The 17,387-nt window shown below is 42.0% G+C and overlaps 2 protein-coding genes across 5 annotated transcripts in view; one reads left to right on the forward strand and one right to left on the reverse strand.

Annotated features, from left to right (window-relative positions):
* Nucleotides 1-4,566, reverse strand: part of TTC3 (tetratricopeptide repeat domain 3) — a 50,527-nt gene extending 45,961 nt beyond the window's left edge. For 3 of the 4 annotated variants that reach the window (XM_064647092.1, XM_064647091.1, XM_064647090.1), the window contains exons 1-4: nucleotides 4,187-4,566; nucleotides 3,406-3,491; nucleotides 1,161-1,206; nucleotides 37-169 (exon numbers count right to left, since the gene is read on the reverse strand). In XM_064647092.1, the coding sequence (XP_064503162.1) occupies nucleotides 37-169; nucleotides 1,161-1,206; nucleotides 3,406-3,491; nucleotides 4,187-4,433 (512 nt within the window). In that variant the 5' untranslated portion in view covers nucleotides 4,434-4,566. Of the gene's footprint in view, nucleotides 1-36; nucleotides 170-1,160; nucleotides 1,207-3,405; nucleotides 3,492-3,656; nucleotides 3,831-4,186 lie in introns of those variants that run through there. The other variant, XM_064647093.1, reaches the window with a different exon arrangement.
* Nucleotides 4,567-4,632: 66 nt separating this feature from the next.
* On the forward strand, nucleotides 4,633-8,931 carry PIGP (phosphatidylinositol glycan anchor biosynthesis class P). Its single transcript, XM_064647118.1, has 4 exons — nucleotides 4,633-4,921; nucleotides 6,343-6,415; nucleotides 6,908-7,026; nucleotides 8,310-8,931. Exons 1-4 carry the CDS (start codon nucleotides 4,840-4,842, stop codon nucleotides 8,438-8,440), a joined length of 405 nt encoding a protein of 134 aa, XP_064503188.1. The 5' UTR covers nucleotides 4,633-4,839; the 3' UTR covers nucleotides 8,441-8,931.
* Nucleotides 8,932-17,387: the final 8,456 nt, after the last annotated feature.

Consider the following 17,387-nt stretch of genomic DNA (forward strand, 5'->3'; position numbering starts at 1 on the left):
GGGGAGAAAAACCCCTTGGAAAAGGTGGTTACTCACCCAAATTCCTCTTGGAAAGAAATGCTTTCCTGGGTGAAGAGAAGAGGCCAAAGCATTTGGATTTTAATCACGTTGCAATGTTCTCTTAATCTCTCCACAGGCTGATTGCACCAAACTTCACAGGGATTAACACCTCCAGGAAAACAGGTGGGAATTGGAGCATCCAGGCATTGCAGGGGGAAGAAATAATTCAAAATTCCAAATTGTAACAAACATCCCCCTCAATTACTCCCAGACTTTATTCCTAAGTCCAAACCAACCTGAACAAGGAGACCTGAACGCTCCAAACACACCTGGAAACTTGAGTTTTATCATAAATTAAAGGGGGAGAGGGAATTTATACAGAGGTAGGAAGAGGGACCTCATGGCAGGCTTTACATTCCTTGCTCAAGGAATTGCCTGGGTTCCAAATTGTACTGATAGAATTAGTTATAAATTAATAAATGCTCCTAAATAAGTGATGCTGTGAGTTTAGTGGCCCTAAGGAAATGCTCTTTTCCAGGTAAAACATGAGCCCCTTCTACCTGCACCCCTGGAATTGTTTTCTACAATAAATCCAGAGCCACAAAAATCAGCAATATTCTCTTTGGCCTCAGAGGCCTTTCAAAAACAGAACCCACCTCCCTCAGAGTCTGCCTGGAAATTAAAAGGTAAATTAGACTACTGGGGTGGCACCCTGTGCTCTGAGGGAAATTAAAAGGTAAATCAGATTATTGAAGTGGCATCAGGTGCTCTCAGAGCAAAACCAGCATCATGTGGGGGTCTGAATATATGGAAAAATTCATTTTACACAGCTGGCTGTGTCCCTGTGAGTCTCCTGCATATTCCAGGTTACCATTTGTGTGGTGAATACAATTTAGAAGAACTTCACACACTCTTGGAGCCACCAGCTTTTCTGCCACCTCTGAATTTTTTTTAATTGTTATAACTGCAGAAACTCACCTATAAAAAAAATCAACCTGAAATTGTCTTTGGACCTCTACAGCTAAAACACAGCTACAGTTAAAACACAGGTAATGAATTCTACTTATTTGGGCAAAATAAGGAAAAAAAAAATCAAAAAGGAACCAAAACCAGCACAAAAGTGCATTAAAAATTTAAGCAAATTGGTTTAGTTCACATACCTGTTTTAGGATTAGGCAGCACTGTCTGACCAAATGTTCCATGACCCTAAAGACAAACATACTTTTTAACATTGCACAGCCAAAAAAGCAAATAAAGCAAACCAAACCAAACAGGGAACAAAAAGCATGTTTGCTGGAGTTATTTAACACAGTGGTGTAGAGGCTGTTTCATGAGACAAAAAATGTTTACCTACATATCCATTAAAAAAAAGTCCACAGATTACTGGTTATGAATGGGCAGGAAAACCTTTATTAATTTAAACAATATTTTAAATCACACTAGAACAGTATTCTAGAAATCAGTAAGTCAAAACCAGGTACTGGGCAGCAAAATAATGTTCAAGAATACCTGACTACACGTGTTTAAGAAGACAACACGGGTTTTCAAAAAGTAATAATTAAGTTTTGACAGTGTGTGTATATTTATAAAAATTCATATACATCAAAATAAGTGGAATAGTTGATTTAGTGCTTCAGGGCAGCAGAATCTATTAGTACTTTAATGGGTTTAAACATATGAACCCCTTAAGCTGAAGAATAAATGACTTTGTTCTGTTTTACAGATTCCTACAAAGCCTCTTGTTTTAAGAAACTTTTACGTGTCACTTAAAAAACCGCTTCTGAATTATAAAACCAACGTATTTGACAGGTCAGGACCCTCAGTAAGAAAGAGGAAAAAAAAAAGATGAACTCTGGTTGCAACTCCACAGCTCCTTCCCTGCACAGAGGAAACGCTGCCACATTTCAAAACCAAACCAAACCACTTCCCCCACCCCCCCAGGGAGCTCCTGGGGGTGTTCCCACCAAGGCAAACTTGAAAACCAACATTTAGCACTTGCAGAGAACTGAGGGCTTTCATTCCACGGCTCAGCTCACAAGGTATTTAAGAGATAAAATGTCTCTTATCTTCTGCTGGCCCGACTCTTAAAAGCACTTGATTTTGGCAGCAGCACCCGCCCAAAACATCCTTTATTGATATAAACACATTCCAGTGGGAATCACTGCTCTGGTGGGACCAGCTCCTTGTAAAGACACAGCTTTATAAATAACAAATTCAATTTATCTATACTTTTTATGGGAAGAACATTAGGCCAGTTAACCTGCATTTCACAACAGCCACACAACTGATAACTTAACTCCTGACTGAGCTCTCCAAGCAGCACAAACATTCCCAGGGGTTTCTAACTCTCCTGAAAACAGAGCATGAGAAGGGGAAAATAACAGCCAAGGAAAGCACTCCTGGAAGTATTTAAGGAGAAGAGTTTATTCAGAAAAGGCACAACTTATAACTTAGAGGGAGTCTTCATCAGGAATTGTAGTGACAGGACAAAGGGGAATGGCTTCAAATTGACAGAGGGCAGGGTTAGATGGGATATTGGGAAGGAATTCTTGGCTGGGAGGGTGGGGAGGCCCTGGAAAAGGTTGCCCAGAGAAGCTGTGGCTGCCCCTGGATCCCTGGAAGTGTCCAAGGCCAGGTTGGACAGGGCTTGGAGCAACCTGGGCTGGTGGAAGGTGTCCCTGCCCATGGCAGGAGGTGGCACTGGACGACCTTTGAGGTCCCTTCCATCCCAAACCAGTCTGTGATTCTGTGATTAAATAAGTAAAAGCCTTACTGGGCATGAAGAAATAAATTCAATTGGAAGAGATGACAAGAACAAAGAAGGGGCCAACACTGCAGCCAGTGCAGAGTTAAAATCCCATGAACCAAGGGGTGATTGTTTTGCCATGAAAGGAACTGAATCTGTCAGGAATCAGCCCAGGGATGGTCTGGGTTCAGAGCCAACAGGTTGGGCAAGTTCTGCTGAGAGGATCTACACATCACTGCCTGCTGTGACAGCTGTGCACACACAGAGTCACCCAAACCTGCCTGACAGAGGACACAGAGACTCTGTTGTGCCCCAATTCAGTGCTTCTACAAGTGAATAATGTACATGGTAGAAGTTACTTTTGCATCAGATTCAACTAATCAACACTAGGAACTACTCTGTGGATCAGATCATGGAATCACAGAATGATTTGGGTTGGAAGGGACCTTAAGGATCATCCAGTCCCACCCCCTGCCATGGGCAGGGACACCTTCCACCAGCCCAGGTTGCTCCAAGCCCCATCCAACCTGGCCTTGGACACTTCCAGGGATCCAGGGGCAGCCACAGCTTCTCTGGGCAACCCGTGCCAGCGCCAGATTTGGGTATAAACTCCACTGGAACATCCTGCAGGTTCTCCATGCAGCGTCAAAGCTACTCACCAGTTCTAAGTAAGATCTATCGACGTGACACAGAGCCAGGGTTGCAAGGTCGGATGTGGACGAGGGATCAGCCATGGCACAGGACCCTGGAAGAGAAGGATGGTGAGAAACACGGGAGAGGAAAGCAAGAGGAAAATAACGCGTGCTTTGCAGCACTTAAAACGATCACAACAATTTACACTTTGCCGAGGTTTCACGGAAGAAACACTTACATATCTTACACAGCACAGGTTAATGTTGAAAATAGTCACCTAAAGCACCAGCTAAGAGCTGGTTATGTCAGGTAACTCTGTGTTCTACGCCTCCGGCAGGACCCCAGGGCACTGCCGCCCCCCTGGCAGAGCGCAGGGTCAGGGAGCAGCATCCCCGGAGTCGCCGCTGCATCCCGGGATGCCAAACACGCCGGGACAGCCCCCGCCCCGCCCCGGCCGTCATCAGACCCCGGAAAGCCCTCCGCTCGCCGCTGACGTGTCTCCTCCCGCCGGCACAGCCCTGCCCGGAGCTCCAAGAGAGAGGCAGCGACCCGGGAGAGGCTCCGCGGCGGCTCCCGGTGCCGCGCTGCGAACCTCGGGCGGGCCGGGGGCGGGCGGCACCGCGACGGGCAGCGGGTGCCGGGCGGAGCGGGGGGAGCACCCACCGCTCCCTCCATCCCCTGTATCGCTCCCTCCATCCCCGTATCCCCCCCTCCATCCCCGTACCCCTCCCTCCATCCCCGTATCCCCCCCTCCATCCCCGTATCCCCCCCTCCATCCCCGTATCCCTGCCCGCAGCCCGCGCTCACCGCCCGCTCCGCTCCAGCCCGCGCGGCCCCGACGCCGCTCCCGACACCGCCCCCCCCCCCTCCGCGCGGGCGCGCGCGCGCGTGCCCCGCCCCGCCCCGTCGGGCGCGCCGCCCATTGGCCCGCCGCGCCGATGACGTCACGGGCGCCGGCCAACCCGCGGGCCGCGCGCCTGCGCGCGCGCGCGGAGCCGCGGGAGGTGTGAGGGGGGAGAAAGGAACGGGATGGGAGGGGATCCACCATCCTCATCCTTTATCCGTCATCCTCTTCCTCCTCTCTCTTTCTCTTTCTCCTGCCGTCTTGGGTGCCGTTTTCCTTCCCTAGACACGCTCCGGAGAGGAAGGAGGCACAGCCGGGCGCGGGGGAGCTGCGGGCAGGCGGCGCGTGCGAAGGAAGGAAGGAAGGAAGGAGGGAGGGAGGGAAGGAAGGAAGGAAGGGAGAAGGGAAGGAGGGAGGGAGTATCCCCTTCACCCGGGCCTCAGGAGGGAGTATCCCCTTAATCCAGGGTTCAGTAGGGAGTATCCCCCCGGACCCGGGGGTGTGGGTACCTGGGCGCGCCCCCGCGTTCCCGGAGGAACTTCCCGGGAAGCCTCTTGAACAGCTTCCTGACGCTGCTCTCCGCCCTCCCCGCCAAGGGAAAAGGGAAGACACCAGGATGGTTGAAAACTCGCCGGCCCCGCTGCCAGAAAGGGCGATATATGGATTTGCCCTTTTTCTAGGATCGTGGTTTGGCTTCAGTGAGTATCCCGGGAACTGATACCCCCGAAAATGCTGCTTTGCTCGGGAGGCAGACCTTATTCCCGACTGGCCCAGGTTGCCCAGAGAAGCTGTGGCTGCCCCTGGATCCCTGGAAGTGTCCAAGGCCAGGTTGGAGCAACCTGGGCTGGTGGAAGGTGTCCCTGCCCATGGCAGGGGGTGGCACTGGATGAGCCTTAAGGTCCTTTCCAACCCAAAGCATTCCATGATTCTATAAGACCACCTGAAAAGGATCAAACTTGTGTTCCAGCACCTGTTGGGAGGGTGATGGAGCACTGAGTGAGTGTTGCTTGCCAGACCTGTCAGGTGTTACAAAGGTCTGTCATTGATTTTCATGATTTCCTCATGTTTTATCTGTCTTTAACCATATTACAGGATCTTTAATGGTATTAGAGAGTCAAATTATTTGAAAAAATCTCTGCATTCTGAGTATTTTTACTGGAATACTTTTTCACTCTACAGTAACCACTGTAGATAGTAGTAGTGTTACCTTCCCCACTGAAATGAAATAAAATAAAATAAAAATAAATAAATAAATAAATAAATACTGGGGAAAAAAGTCAATTTGGTCAACAGCAATGGGAATTAATTTGGGTTATGCCAGCATTTCTCTGCTGCTGTGACAGGTTCTTTAGCATTTCACTGGGGACATGAGGTGCCAACACAGGCCCAGGGTTTGTGAGGCTGAGAACACCTTTTCAGCACAAGAAAAGGTGCTGCAGATTGCCCTGGAGGCAAATAATGAAACATTAAATAATGCAGCACTGCTCCAAGGCTTTCTGACCCCGAGGCAGTAACTGGAAATGGAAGTGAGTTGGTTTCTGTTCCTCTCACAGGAAGCCCCTGTGGCTTATTTTTTTTTGGCTCCTTGTCCTGCTCCCCTCGAGTTTTTTGTTGTTCTGGAGCAACATTTCTGGGTGTTGGTTTTGCTGAGGTGAAAATGATGAACTTGCCAAGGATCAGAAAGTACCTTCAGTGATTTTTTTTTCACAACAGTTCCATCCAGGCCCTGCAATTCCACCAGCTTTTTTTTTCCAACCAAATGATCCACTGTGTGATCATTTTCTGCTTTTATTTTTATCTGCATTCAGATTCTTTTGGCCTCCTTTTACTGAGGTTTTGGATTTGTTTTGTTTTTTTTTGGTTCTGCAGTTTAACTCAGAATAAATTCTTGTCTGTCTCCACAGGAAATCAGAAATTAAATGTGAAAGCAAATATAAAAATGATCCCATATAGCCAGCTGCAAAACATTGCCCCTTTACTGGGTGTGTTTGGTGTCTATATTTTATTATACAGCATTTTAGTGGGGCTATTTTGGTTTAAAATGGTGTAAAAGTGAAACTTAGGAAGTCTAAAACAGCATCAGTCTTAACTATTATGGCTTTTTAATTCCCTTGTGCAGTTTTATATTTTATCTGGGCATATATTCCTGAGACTTGGCTGTTCTCCTTGGGACTGACATACTGGCCTCAAAAGTAAGTTCTTAACCTGAATCCTTGTAACTGTGGAACACCCTTAATTATTTTAAAATTAAAAACCTTTTTTTTTTTTTTTTTAAATAGCAGCCTTGTATTAAATCAGTTTTTCCCTCGTGATAAAGGCCTGTGATCTTTGTAAAGCATTTTTTTTTATGTAGATAATAGGCAATGAAATAAATAGTATTTGACTTTTTTATGATAAATGTGTTGTTTTGCTCTCAGGAAATTTCCTGATGAAAATATAGTAAATTTGAGATAACAATTAAAAAATAAACACCTTCTGTAAGGAATCTATGTGGTGGTTTATACCAGAGTAGCTGCAGTGTCTTTGCAGTCAGTAATCTTGGGAGAGACCAAGGTGCTTATTCAGAGGTGTTATTTCTTTTCCTCCTGGCTCAGTTTGTGCTGGATGCAATAACAACCTGAAAACTGTTGCATCATTAGGCATTTGTTATCATGGTAAGTAAATTTTAAACTCTTTTTCCTCAGGTACTGGGCAGTTGCTTTGCCAGTGTACCTCCTGGTTGCTGTAGGAATTGGTTATATATTGCTTTTTGGGATTAACATGATGAGCACAGCTCCCCTGAACTCCACACACACCATCACAGGTAATTTTATTGGGGTTTTATTTCAGGTTTTGATGCTTAGCTGATAGTTTCTGTAAATCTGTATGTGTGGCCATGCAGAATATAAACCAAATTTAAAGCCTTTAAATGTTTGAGTTCTTGGAAGGACTGAGGTATTGGAGTGAAAAGATGACCACGAGCCTGACTCTTCCCTCTTTGCCACCTCATGGCACCATTTTCCAACTGGAGGGGTGGAATTTGCCACTAAAACAGACCACAAAGAGCATATAAAGATCTCCCAGGAATTTATCCTGATGTACAAACCAGTGGAGAAGGTGGGAGCACCCACCTGGCAGTGGCAGAAGTGGGAAGATGATCCCAGGGCTGGAGCAGCTCTGCTGGGAGGAAAGGCTGGGAGAGCTGGGATTGTTCAGCCTGGAGAGGAGAAGCTTTGGGGGGAACTGATTGTGGCCTTGCAGGGCCTGAAGGAGCTCCAGGAAAGATGGAGAGGGACTATTTCCAAGGGATGGAGGGACAGGACAAGGGGGAATGGCTTCAAAGTGACAGGGTTAGATGGGATATTGGGAAGGAATTGTTGGCTGGGAGGGTGGGGAGGGGCTGGGATAGAATTCCCAGAGAAGCTGTGGCTGCCCCTGGATCCCTGGAAGTGTCCAAGGCCAGGTTGGACGGGGCTTGGAGCAACCTGGGCTGATGGAAGGTGTCCCTGCCCATGGCAGGAGGGTGGGACTGGATGATCTTTAAGGTCCTTTCCAACCCAAACCATTCCATGATTCACCTTGGATGGGGCTTGGAGCAACCTGGGCTGGTGGAAGGTGTTGGGGGTTGGACCTGGCTGATCTTTCAGGTCCCTTCCAGCCCAAACCATTTTGGAATTCTATAAAAGGAGGATCTGTGTCTTCCTCTGCACGAGGAATTCCACCACTATTTGCAGGTGGCTGTTTTTGGTGGGAAAAAAGGCAGTAAAATGTGGCAAGAAAATTCTTTATTGCCAAGAACTTTCAGTGTTTGAACTGTGTACATGGAATTAGATTCCACTGGACTCCTAAGGAAAAAAAAAAATCAATCAAGGCTGGAATTCAAATGCACCTTAAACCAAGCAAAATCCCAGCCAGTGATTTCAGGAGTTTGGGGGTGATTTCTTCAGGGACTCTGCTGATAAATGTTGATGTAAAGCACATTTGATGACCATCTCAGCAGGGAGGGGTTTCCTAAATAGCTAAATTTATACAGTGTTCCTTTTTATAGAGCATCTCTTGAAAGAAAAGAGTCTTGAAGACCTGAAATGTTCTCGTTGTCTTTTGTAGATAACTATGCAAAAAAGCAGCAGCAGAAGAAATTCCAGGAGGAAGCAATTCCAGCATTGAGGGACATTCCCATCAGTGAAGTAAACAGAATGTTCTTCCTTCCTGAAAAAGGAATCTGCAATAGCAGATAGTCATTACTGAGGTTTGTTTGAACAAAGGATTAATGGAAGTGTTGCATAAGGACAGTCAAAAACTCTCCAAGCTAAAAAAAAAAAAAATACTCTTTCAGCTTGTAGAACAAAGGTTTTATTTTTTTTTAATCCCTAACTAAATTTATATTAACACCTGGTATTATTTCCATGTACCTACACAACCTGCCTTGCTATGAGAATTACACCACATTAATTTTTCAAGCCATTCTTGGGAACTTAAAAGTGTTCTATTGTCATTTCCCTCTGAGAGGGAGAGAAACAGCTTTTTTTGGCCATGGTTTAATTCTGTTTTCCTTTTGGACATAATTTAATTCTGTTTTTCTTTAAAATTCAAGGAGAAAATACTTTTGCTGGTCAAATGTTGAGGATTTATTTTTATTAAGTTAATTGGGACTGTTCACGTTGTAAATATAAAGCTTTCCTTTGTAAATGTTAATAAAGTGTAGCTCACTTTTACATGTTCAAATTCACCATTTTTCCGTGGTTCTGTGTTATTTTTTCCTGGGTAAAGGTCCACTTTCCTTCACACAATTCTTTATTCAACAAAATATGTTGATCCCCCACTCCCAAAATTGGCAGGATTATTGGATTACCAGGAATACCAGAAACAAGAAAGGTGAGTTGTGAAGATTTTCTGAAGCAAGTCTTGAAATTTAACTTTTTTAAAGCATTTTTAAGAACACTGAAAACTCGGTTCAAGGAAATATCTGGAAATACAGGAACTGGCAGGTCCATCTTATTATAGCCCAAGGTTACAACACACAGCACAATAAGTTGTTATTAGGGAAGTGGTTCAGATGTTTCTTAAACAGTGAATTTTTCCTTTATTTTTTCCTTTAGAGAGCCATAAACCCAGTTATTTTCAGGAGTCAGGGTTATTTAGATTGGTTATAAAGACCAGAGGATAGACTATTATTGTTTATTAGGCTTTATAAGGTTTATTAGCCAACTTCAAAGCAGAGAAAATTCAGTTAAAAACTTCACTATTTCATTCAAAGATAGGAAATTTTTGAAAGTCTGTGTGAAAAATCTTATGCCAATTCTTTAGAAAGCAGGCAAAATGACCATCAGTTGATCTGGAAAGTCTTACCACCTGGTAACAATTAATTTGGTGTAAATATAAAACCTGTAGTTGGTTGGGTTTTTAACCTGCTTTTGAAGGAAAAAATGATTTGAAATTTTTTCAGTATTATGGGTAGGAGAAAAATACCTCCTTAATGAAGGAAAAAGTGCTTTTCAACATTTTGCTCTGCAATGAATTAGATATTTGGTATATTGTTGTTTGGGGGAACCTCTTAGGAATGTTTGTAGCTCAGCCTAATGGCTGTAAATCTGTGCAAGGTTGATTTGTTTGGGAGTTGTAGACTTGTTAGTGAAGTTTTGGGTTTAGTTTGCTGTTGTTTCCCACTCCTGCCACAATTTTGTCCTTCAGTTAATTTTAATTGACATGCTCAGACACCCATACATCGAATGAATTCAGGATTTTATGATCAACAGCCACAAAGATATATATTTACCCTTTTGTCACTTCTCTAATCACATTACAGACATTGAAGTATTGACTGTCATTTATTTTTTTTTCCCTGTGTTTTTCCTGTGTTCCACTTTCCTCTTGCTCTGTGAGAAAGCAATTTCCTTTGGAATTCTGACTTGACAACAACTGAAGGCCACGTTTCTGGTCTCATCTGATGGGAGGATTAATTTAGTCCCCTGTTAAGGAGACCCAAATCCCTTCAGGGATAAAGCAAAGCTACTGGAAAATGCCCTCAAGCCCTGAAAGCACACAAATTAAAGGACTGTAAACCTTGGGCAAAGATTGTATCAGTGATGAATCTGCCATTTCATTTCCCTGCAAGACCCCACAATTATGGGAAAACCAACAAGAGGCACCGGGGTGAGGAGGGAAAGGGGGGGCCTTTTGTTTAAGTAAAACTTGCAGGGACGAAACTCAATCTTTGCTTTTCTGTCACTGGTGCTTCAAAGGCACCAGGGTGACCTTTTCTTCAACTTGGTGGTGTTTGACACTTCAGAAATGGCCTCTTGTGGTCAGGGAATGGGGTGTTTTGTGGGCTAATAAATGTGTTGTAGGGGGTTGTAGGTGGTGGGGATCCATCATTTCCTTGGTGGGGATCCGTAGGTCTTGGCTGTGATGGTGATTAAGGAGAAGATGCCAGCAAAGAGGAGAGGAGGTTTTGTAAATATACAGCTGTTTGGTGGGATTTATGTAGATTTTTGCCTTAGATATTGAGAAAAAACAAAACCCTGGAATGATTGAACAGTGTTGCTGGCAGTGCCTTTCTTTACAAAACACACCTGTTAAAGGCTGGATATCAGGTGTCCATTCTTCTCACAGAAGACAGAGGAAGAACTAAATACATAAAGGCACAAACCTAAATTTGCCCTTGTTTTCACCCTTCTGACTTCATTATTGTAGCAGAACTAAATAGAGTTTGATCAACTGCCTCGTCCCTGCTGGGATAATCCAAGTGATGAAACTTCAGCCTTGTTTTTAAATGCACCTTTTTAGGATTCTCCTGCAGTTTTTACCCTGTTGGGGTTTTTTTTTACACATCTTGCTATAACCTGGGCTGGTGGAAGGTGTCCCTACCCATGGCAGGGGGTGGCACTGGATCATCTTTAAGGTCCCTTCCAACCCAAACCATTCCATGATTCACCTTGAGTTATGCAGGTGTACTTTTGCTGTTACCTAAAGCATTGTACAGACCATTCCAAAATTATTTGGAGCACAGGAGGAATGCTGTCAGCTTGATCATCTGTAGAATAACCATTATTTGGGATTGGGGCTAAAAGATGAGTAACACATTAGTCTAGATTTTGTTATGGCAAAGGTCTAGATATGAGTAGGGACAATCAAAGGCTCTCATATAAAATAGAAAGCTGTAATAATAAAGATAATAAATGTTTATCCTGGTACACATCTGTGCTAGGTTGTGTATATATATATATATATAAAACATTTAAAATGCAACTCTACCACCAATGGCAAGTGAAGTCTGTACAAGGAAAGATGTTGGTAAAGTAATACTGACATTCTTTTTAGTGGGCCTTTAGATTCTGTAAATTAAATGAGGCAAAGTTAGGCCTAAAAGGTCCTTCAATTAAGAGATTATAACTGTAGAAATAGTGAATGTTTAATCTCTGAGAGAACTGAAATATGAGACTGGAGGTAGTGGTGGGACAATCTAAGTAGTCACAGAACCACCAAGGTTGGAAGAGCCCTTCAGGATCATCCAGTGCCACCCTCACCCAGCACCACCAGGATCACCCCCAATCCATGGCCCCAAGGGCCACATCCAGACACCTCTGGGACACTCCCAGACACAGGGACTCCACCACCTCCCTGGGACACTGATTCCAAGGCCTGACCACTCCTGCAGGGAAAAATTGTTTCTAATCTCTCATCTGAACCTTTTCTGGGGCAATTTAAGGCCATTTCCTCTCCTCCTTTCACTTGAGACGTGGCAGAAAAGCCCGACCCCTCCCCACTCAAACCTCTTTTCAGGAGTTCTTCTACTTGATTTTGTTACCAGGCAGTTTCTGTGTCATTTGTGAGTGCAAATGATAAAGCATTTCTGCCTCACAAACAGGAGAGCTGATTGGTGATTTTGTGTTAATGCATTTTGTTCCATAATGCACCTTTTTCGTGGGCCCTTGAGTCTGAGTCACTAAAATGCTCAATGCAGAGTCTGCAGCTTTCAAACAAACTGAGATGAATGGGGGGTTTTGTATCTCTCCCTCTATTCATGAATTAAACTGTTTCCTGAGGAGAAAGTTTTGGAAGGATTTGGTTTTGTTCTGCCAGCTCCCTTACAGAGGGGTTGCCAAAGGAAATCTTGGGGGTGTGCTCTGCAGTTAATGGATCAACTGAATTCTCAGCCTTCTGCTAAAAGCAGCTGATAGAATTACCCAGTCTGGAAATCATGATTCTATGGAGTGTAATTAAATAGGAAGTGTTTCAGTGAATGGGATGGATTTTGTCTCTGGAGCTCATAAAACTGTTATTGGGAATATTGCCTTTTCTGGGTTTTGCTGCTGTTGTCATTCAGTGTAAATGTAGCTTAGGAAAAAAAAATTCCTACTGTAGTTTTTTTTCCTCTTAATCCAAATTATTGCTGCATTATAGTTAGAAAGAACACTCAGCAAACTTCTGTCTCGTGTGAGGATAAAATTCCTTGGGTTTATGTGGCCTTCAGGAGCTTGGCTTAAAAGATCTCAGAAACAGAATTCAGGACTGTTCAATGAACATAAACCTTAAATATGATTTTTCACATGAATACATACAACAGAAATATGAAATTGTTGTGTGGACACCTCTCCAGCATTCCTGTACCAGTGGAACATTAACTTGCCTTTTCCTGCCATCATTTTCCAGACTGGGAATCAAAAGGAGCATTTGCTGGAAATGTTGCAGCTGTTGAAATACCGAGGGAAGTTTTGGGGAACAGAGCCCCCAGCCAGCATTTAATCTGTGAAATGCTGTTTCTAGGCCTGTGTTTGAAGGAGAAAACTCATGATAAACTGGTTCTTTGGGGATGCTTTGTTATCTTTTTCCTGTAAGTGAGGGATGGTTTGAAGGTCACCGTGAACTTTGCAGGGTCAGCTCGCAGATGAGGCAACAAATCAGAACTGGGAAGTTCACAGCAGTTGGATCACAGAGATCATAAAATCAGAGATGCTGCATCAGGTCACTCCCAGGCTTCTCTTAATTATTGACAGGCTGGGAAGGGGTCCCAGTGCATCCTGTGTGTGTGTGATGTGTCATCACACACCTGTCAAGTCATCTCGGATGCTTTTCTGTTCCTTTTTGCCACAAACTGAATCATGATGAAGGTGGGGAATAAATAATTTCAGGGTATCTTGGGAAAGACCCTTAAAATGCCTGTATTTTAGTTCCATGTGTCTGGAAGTGGAGATGTGGAAATGGTGAACGGGTGAGATGTAAAAGCTGAGTTTTCATATTTAATCTAAACTTCAGGGTTTAAATTTCAACTGGTTCTTGTCATTCCCTACATTATAATTTGCTGTCCCCTTGTGAAAATTGAATTAACAGATCCTCTTTTTAGTTTGCAAGCGGAGATTTTAAAAAAAAAAAAAAAAATCCCTCATTTTAATGCATGAATTTATTTGGAATCCTAATTTGCCAGACTTCAAATGTGTGACACCAGGGCTTTGTTTGCCAGGACATCACTGAGAGGAAGATCTGACACACACTTTAAGTGGTTCTTAAAACTGCCTGACCTTGTCTACACAACCCACAGTGATGCAGAAAAGGTCAAGGATCTGGAATTCTGCCTTTGCCTTGTCTCCAGGGAAACCAGGCCAGTTTTGGTTGGGGATAAGAGACAAGAAGCATAATAAATTTGAAACACAGTGAGGCCAAATAATTAATCTTTGAGCTAATTAAAAACTGCTGGTGGCAAGGCAAGCACTGACAAACTCTCTGAGCACACACAATGCTGTGGTGAAGGGAAAAAAAGGTACCACACAATGTGTGTTTTAATGTGTCATTAAATGAAATCATAGTTGTTAATCGAGGCTGACTTTTTTTCTGACTGGCAAAAGACACTTTTCTGATTACAGGTGGGGGGAAATCTGATAATGACAGAATGACAGGACCCCAGAAAATATTGCAACTCTAATTTAGAGCTTGTCCTGCCAGTGGGTTGTACTGGAAATGGATTATTACAATGGGGCATTCAGGATTTATATCAGAATAAATGTGCCCCATGGAGCTAATGAGCAACAGTCTTTGCATTTTAAATAATTTCTTGCTCAAATTCATTATGTTTCAAAGCCTTTGGGTTATTTTGGGCCTGTACATTATGTTATTCAGTCTCACAATCAATGCAACTTTCACTTTATCAGGACTGCAATGTAAAAAAGAGTAATTAAGCACAATGCTCTTGATGTCCTTTATCTGTGTTACTTAAACCAACTTGATTTAAAGCTCACAATCTTTTTGTTCAGCTTCAGGGTTTTATTTCAAAGTCTCTCCAGACACAAAAGGATTTCCTCTTATTTCCCAGCTCCATTGACTCATTCTCCTTGGTAAGATGGTTATAAATAGTTTTATATTTTGAGCTGTGATGTGTTTCTCTGCTCAGATGTTTGTCCCTGTATTTCTGACAGTTCTTTGACTTTTTAAGGTTGATTTTTGTGTTTCTCAAGGCTGACCACTGTTCTTTATCAGGCTGAACCCATTTCTTCTTCCTCTTCCTCATCATCATCATTGTAGAAGTGAATTGTAGCTTGGACTGGAAAACTCGCCAGAACCTTCTCTCCCATGTTAGTAAGAAACTTTTGGGATTTGGACTTGGGCAAATAAAGTCTAATAAGAAAAAAAAAATATTTTAAGAGGAAAAAAAAATAAAACCATGTGACATTTGTCCATCTGAGCTGGCTGGAAGATTCAAACTGATTTTCTGGAAATGAAATAATTAATTCTGGAGTTAAGATTAGGGTACCAGGGTTAGATTGGGGTTGGGTGCTTGTAAAGAAAGGGGATATTCTATTAATTTTCCCCCTCTAAAGGAAAGTCCCAATCAGGAGTTTCTACATCATTAAACCCTAAAGAATCCAAATGTTGGTGAAAACCTTTGTCAGTCCCCCCAAGCACAGGAAAAGCTTTACCTGGAATTAATTTTAACCCAATCTAAGCAACCTCCAGACCCAGATGTGTAACACATTCCACTGGCAGCTCTTCCCATTGATTATTTGGGCTTTGTGAGCTCATTATCATATTAATAAATGTAAATATAAATGAGATGAGGCAGAAAAACATCAGGGTTTTTTAGGGTTACTTTTTCCTTATTTTTGTGTTGTTTCAGGGTCTGTTCAGCCTGGGCATCTTTCCTCGTGGAGGGATAAAAACCTGGGCAGTTGAATGAGTAATTAAACTGCTTTACTAAAAAGAGATGTTCCAGAGGCAAAGTAATTCTTCTGCTGAGAAGGAATATGTCTCATTTTGGAAGGTGTCACTTTTCCTGTATCAAGTGATAAGATTTAACTCACCTCACTGGATGTTGAAACCCCAGGGCTCCTTTTGATCTGCAGTTTATTAATTGACCATCCAGTTCTGACTGTAAAGAGATAGTATTTATTTTATATATAATTTATATAATATATATATTTATATATATATTTATATATATTTATATATATAATATATATAATTTTTTATTATTTATTTATATATATATATATTTATGATTTAGAATAGGCTAAAAATGAAGATTTCACTTACTTTCTTCCGTAAAATTCCCCAGTAATGTTGATTTCTCTGCTCTGCTGCACCTTGGTTTCCCCTGACTAAGTGGACTTTGGAGAATTTATGTGCCAAAAGTTGCACATTTAACAAAATTTGTCCATTTTATGAACCACAAAGCCAGGGAATTGTACATTTTACCTTAGTTCTTATGGAATATCTGTAGTGGGCTGATAACACCACCAAATGGGAGTTCAGTGATGGGGAAAAAAATAGGATTTTCAATCAGTTTAAGGACTGGGTTTTCCTGGCTGTGTAATACTGAGTTGCCAGCTGGGGTTAAACCCCAACAGAGTGTTATAAAATACCTCTTTACCAACACTAATCAAAAGCTTAATTGGGATAAAAGATCACAAAAAGCACATTAAGGGCCCAAACAGCAAAATCAAGACACAACTGGCATCTCATATTTCAGTGCAAAGAGCATTAAAAAAGCTCCTTTCACATTTACTTTAAAATTAGTCTTTTGTATCTTTATTTACCTGTAGTTTCTACTGTTTTCTCTTTGGAATAAGTATTATTTTGAAATAATCATATAAATAATAGCAGGGATTGATTAAACACCCATTATATACTTTTTCTTTTCAGACTTATCAGACAACACTTTTGAAAAGCAGCTCTGATAAAAGCCAATTAAATGGAAAATCATCCTCAGTTTGTACACAGCAGAAAATGTTCACTCTTAATTTATATTTTATTGTAGTTCTGGCAATAGTAACTTCAAACTGTAGAATCACAGAAGAGTTTGGGACCATAAGGTTCTAACCCCCTTCCATGGGCAGGGAAATCCCTTCTCATGGCTTTTCTTTGGGCATAAATAACAGTATATTTATATTTGGTTGGAAAAGTGTTACTTGTTATAAGAGGAAAAGCATATTTTGTGTAGGTAGCTTTAGGGTGCATTGTTACACACGTTCTTGGCAACAGAGGTGAAATGATTAGTTTAATATTTTTCACCAGTGCTTTTTATTTCTGGGGGCTTTTCTCTGCCTCTTTCAATTTGTCAGGTTGGATTCTTACATTTAAATTCCTAAATTGTTGTTTGGGTTTTTTTTTTTAACTACACAGAGGATATTAAAACTTTAATTTGCTTCACTCTCCAGTGTTTGGAGCATCTCCTGATCCTTCAGCCCTCATTATATCCCACACTGCAGAGGCATCTCAGATGCTGCAGGTGTGTGGATGGACCAGAAAGTTTGGATAAGAAGGATCTGAGAAGCTTCTGGAAGGATATTATTAAAATTTTAAATTTTATTTAAAAATTTAAAAATTTTAAATTTTAAAATACTTTAATATTTTAAAAATTGAAACCAGCTCTTTAATTTATAACTTCATGTGTGCTTTGTTCTCCTCACACAAGTGGGCAGAAGCCCGAGTGTGAATTAAAACTTTTGAGCTGCTTGGATAAAATTTTCAGCAAAACCATCATGTCAGTAAGAAATCACAATTTCCTGATGTCACAAACAGTTTCTTGAAATCATCACTGTAAGAGTGAGAATTCTCATGAGAATAAGCCAGCAGGACCTGTGTTGATTGTGCTTAATTATTTTTGTTCTTGGAGCCCAACAAATCTTCCCACCTGAGGAATTAAAATTAATAATCACAGTACATCTCAAAGGCAGTAAGAGTTACTTTAAAATT

Source organism: Pseudopipra pipra, chromosome 2 (assembly GCF_036250125.1).
Source record: "Pseudopipra pipra isolate bDixPip1 chromosome 2, bDixPip1.hap1, whole genome shotgun sequence".
Taxonomy (NCBI): Eukaryota; Metazoa; Chordata; class Aves; order Passeriformes; family Pipridae; genus Pseudopipra; species Pseudopipra pipra.

Bases quoted from the DNA above. Each gene is read 5' to 3' on its own strand.
- PIGP (XM_064647118.1), top strand. From the start codon at position 4,840: ATGGTTGAAAACTCGCCGGCCCCGCTGCCAGAAAGGGCGATATATGGA. The intron at 6,416-6,907 runs GTAAGTTCTTAA...CTTTTTCCTCAG, and splicing joins CTGACATACTGGCCTCAAAA to GTACTGGGCAGTTGCTTTGC. The intron at 7,027-8,309 runs GTAATTTTATTG...TGTCTTTTGTAG, and splicing joins CTCCACACACACCATCACAG to ATAACTATGCAAAAAAGCAG.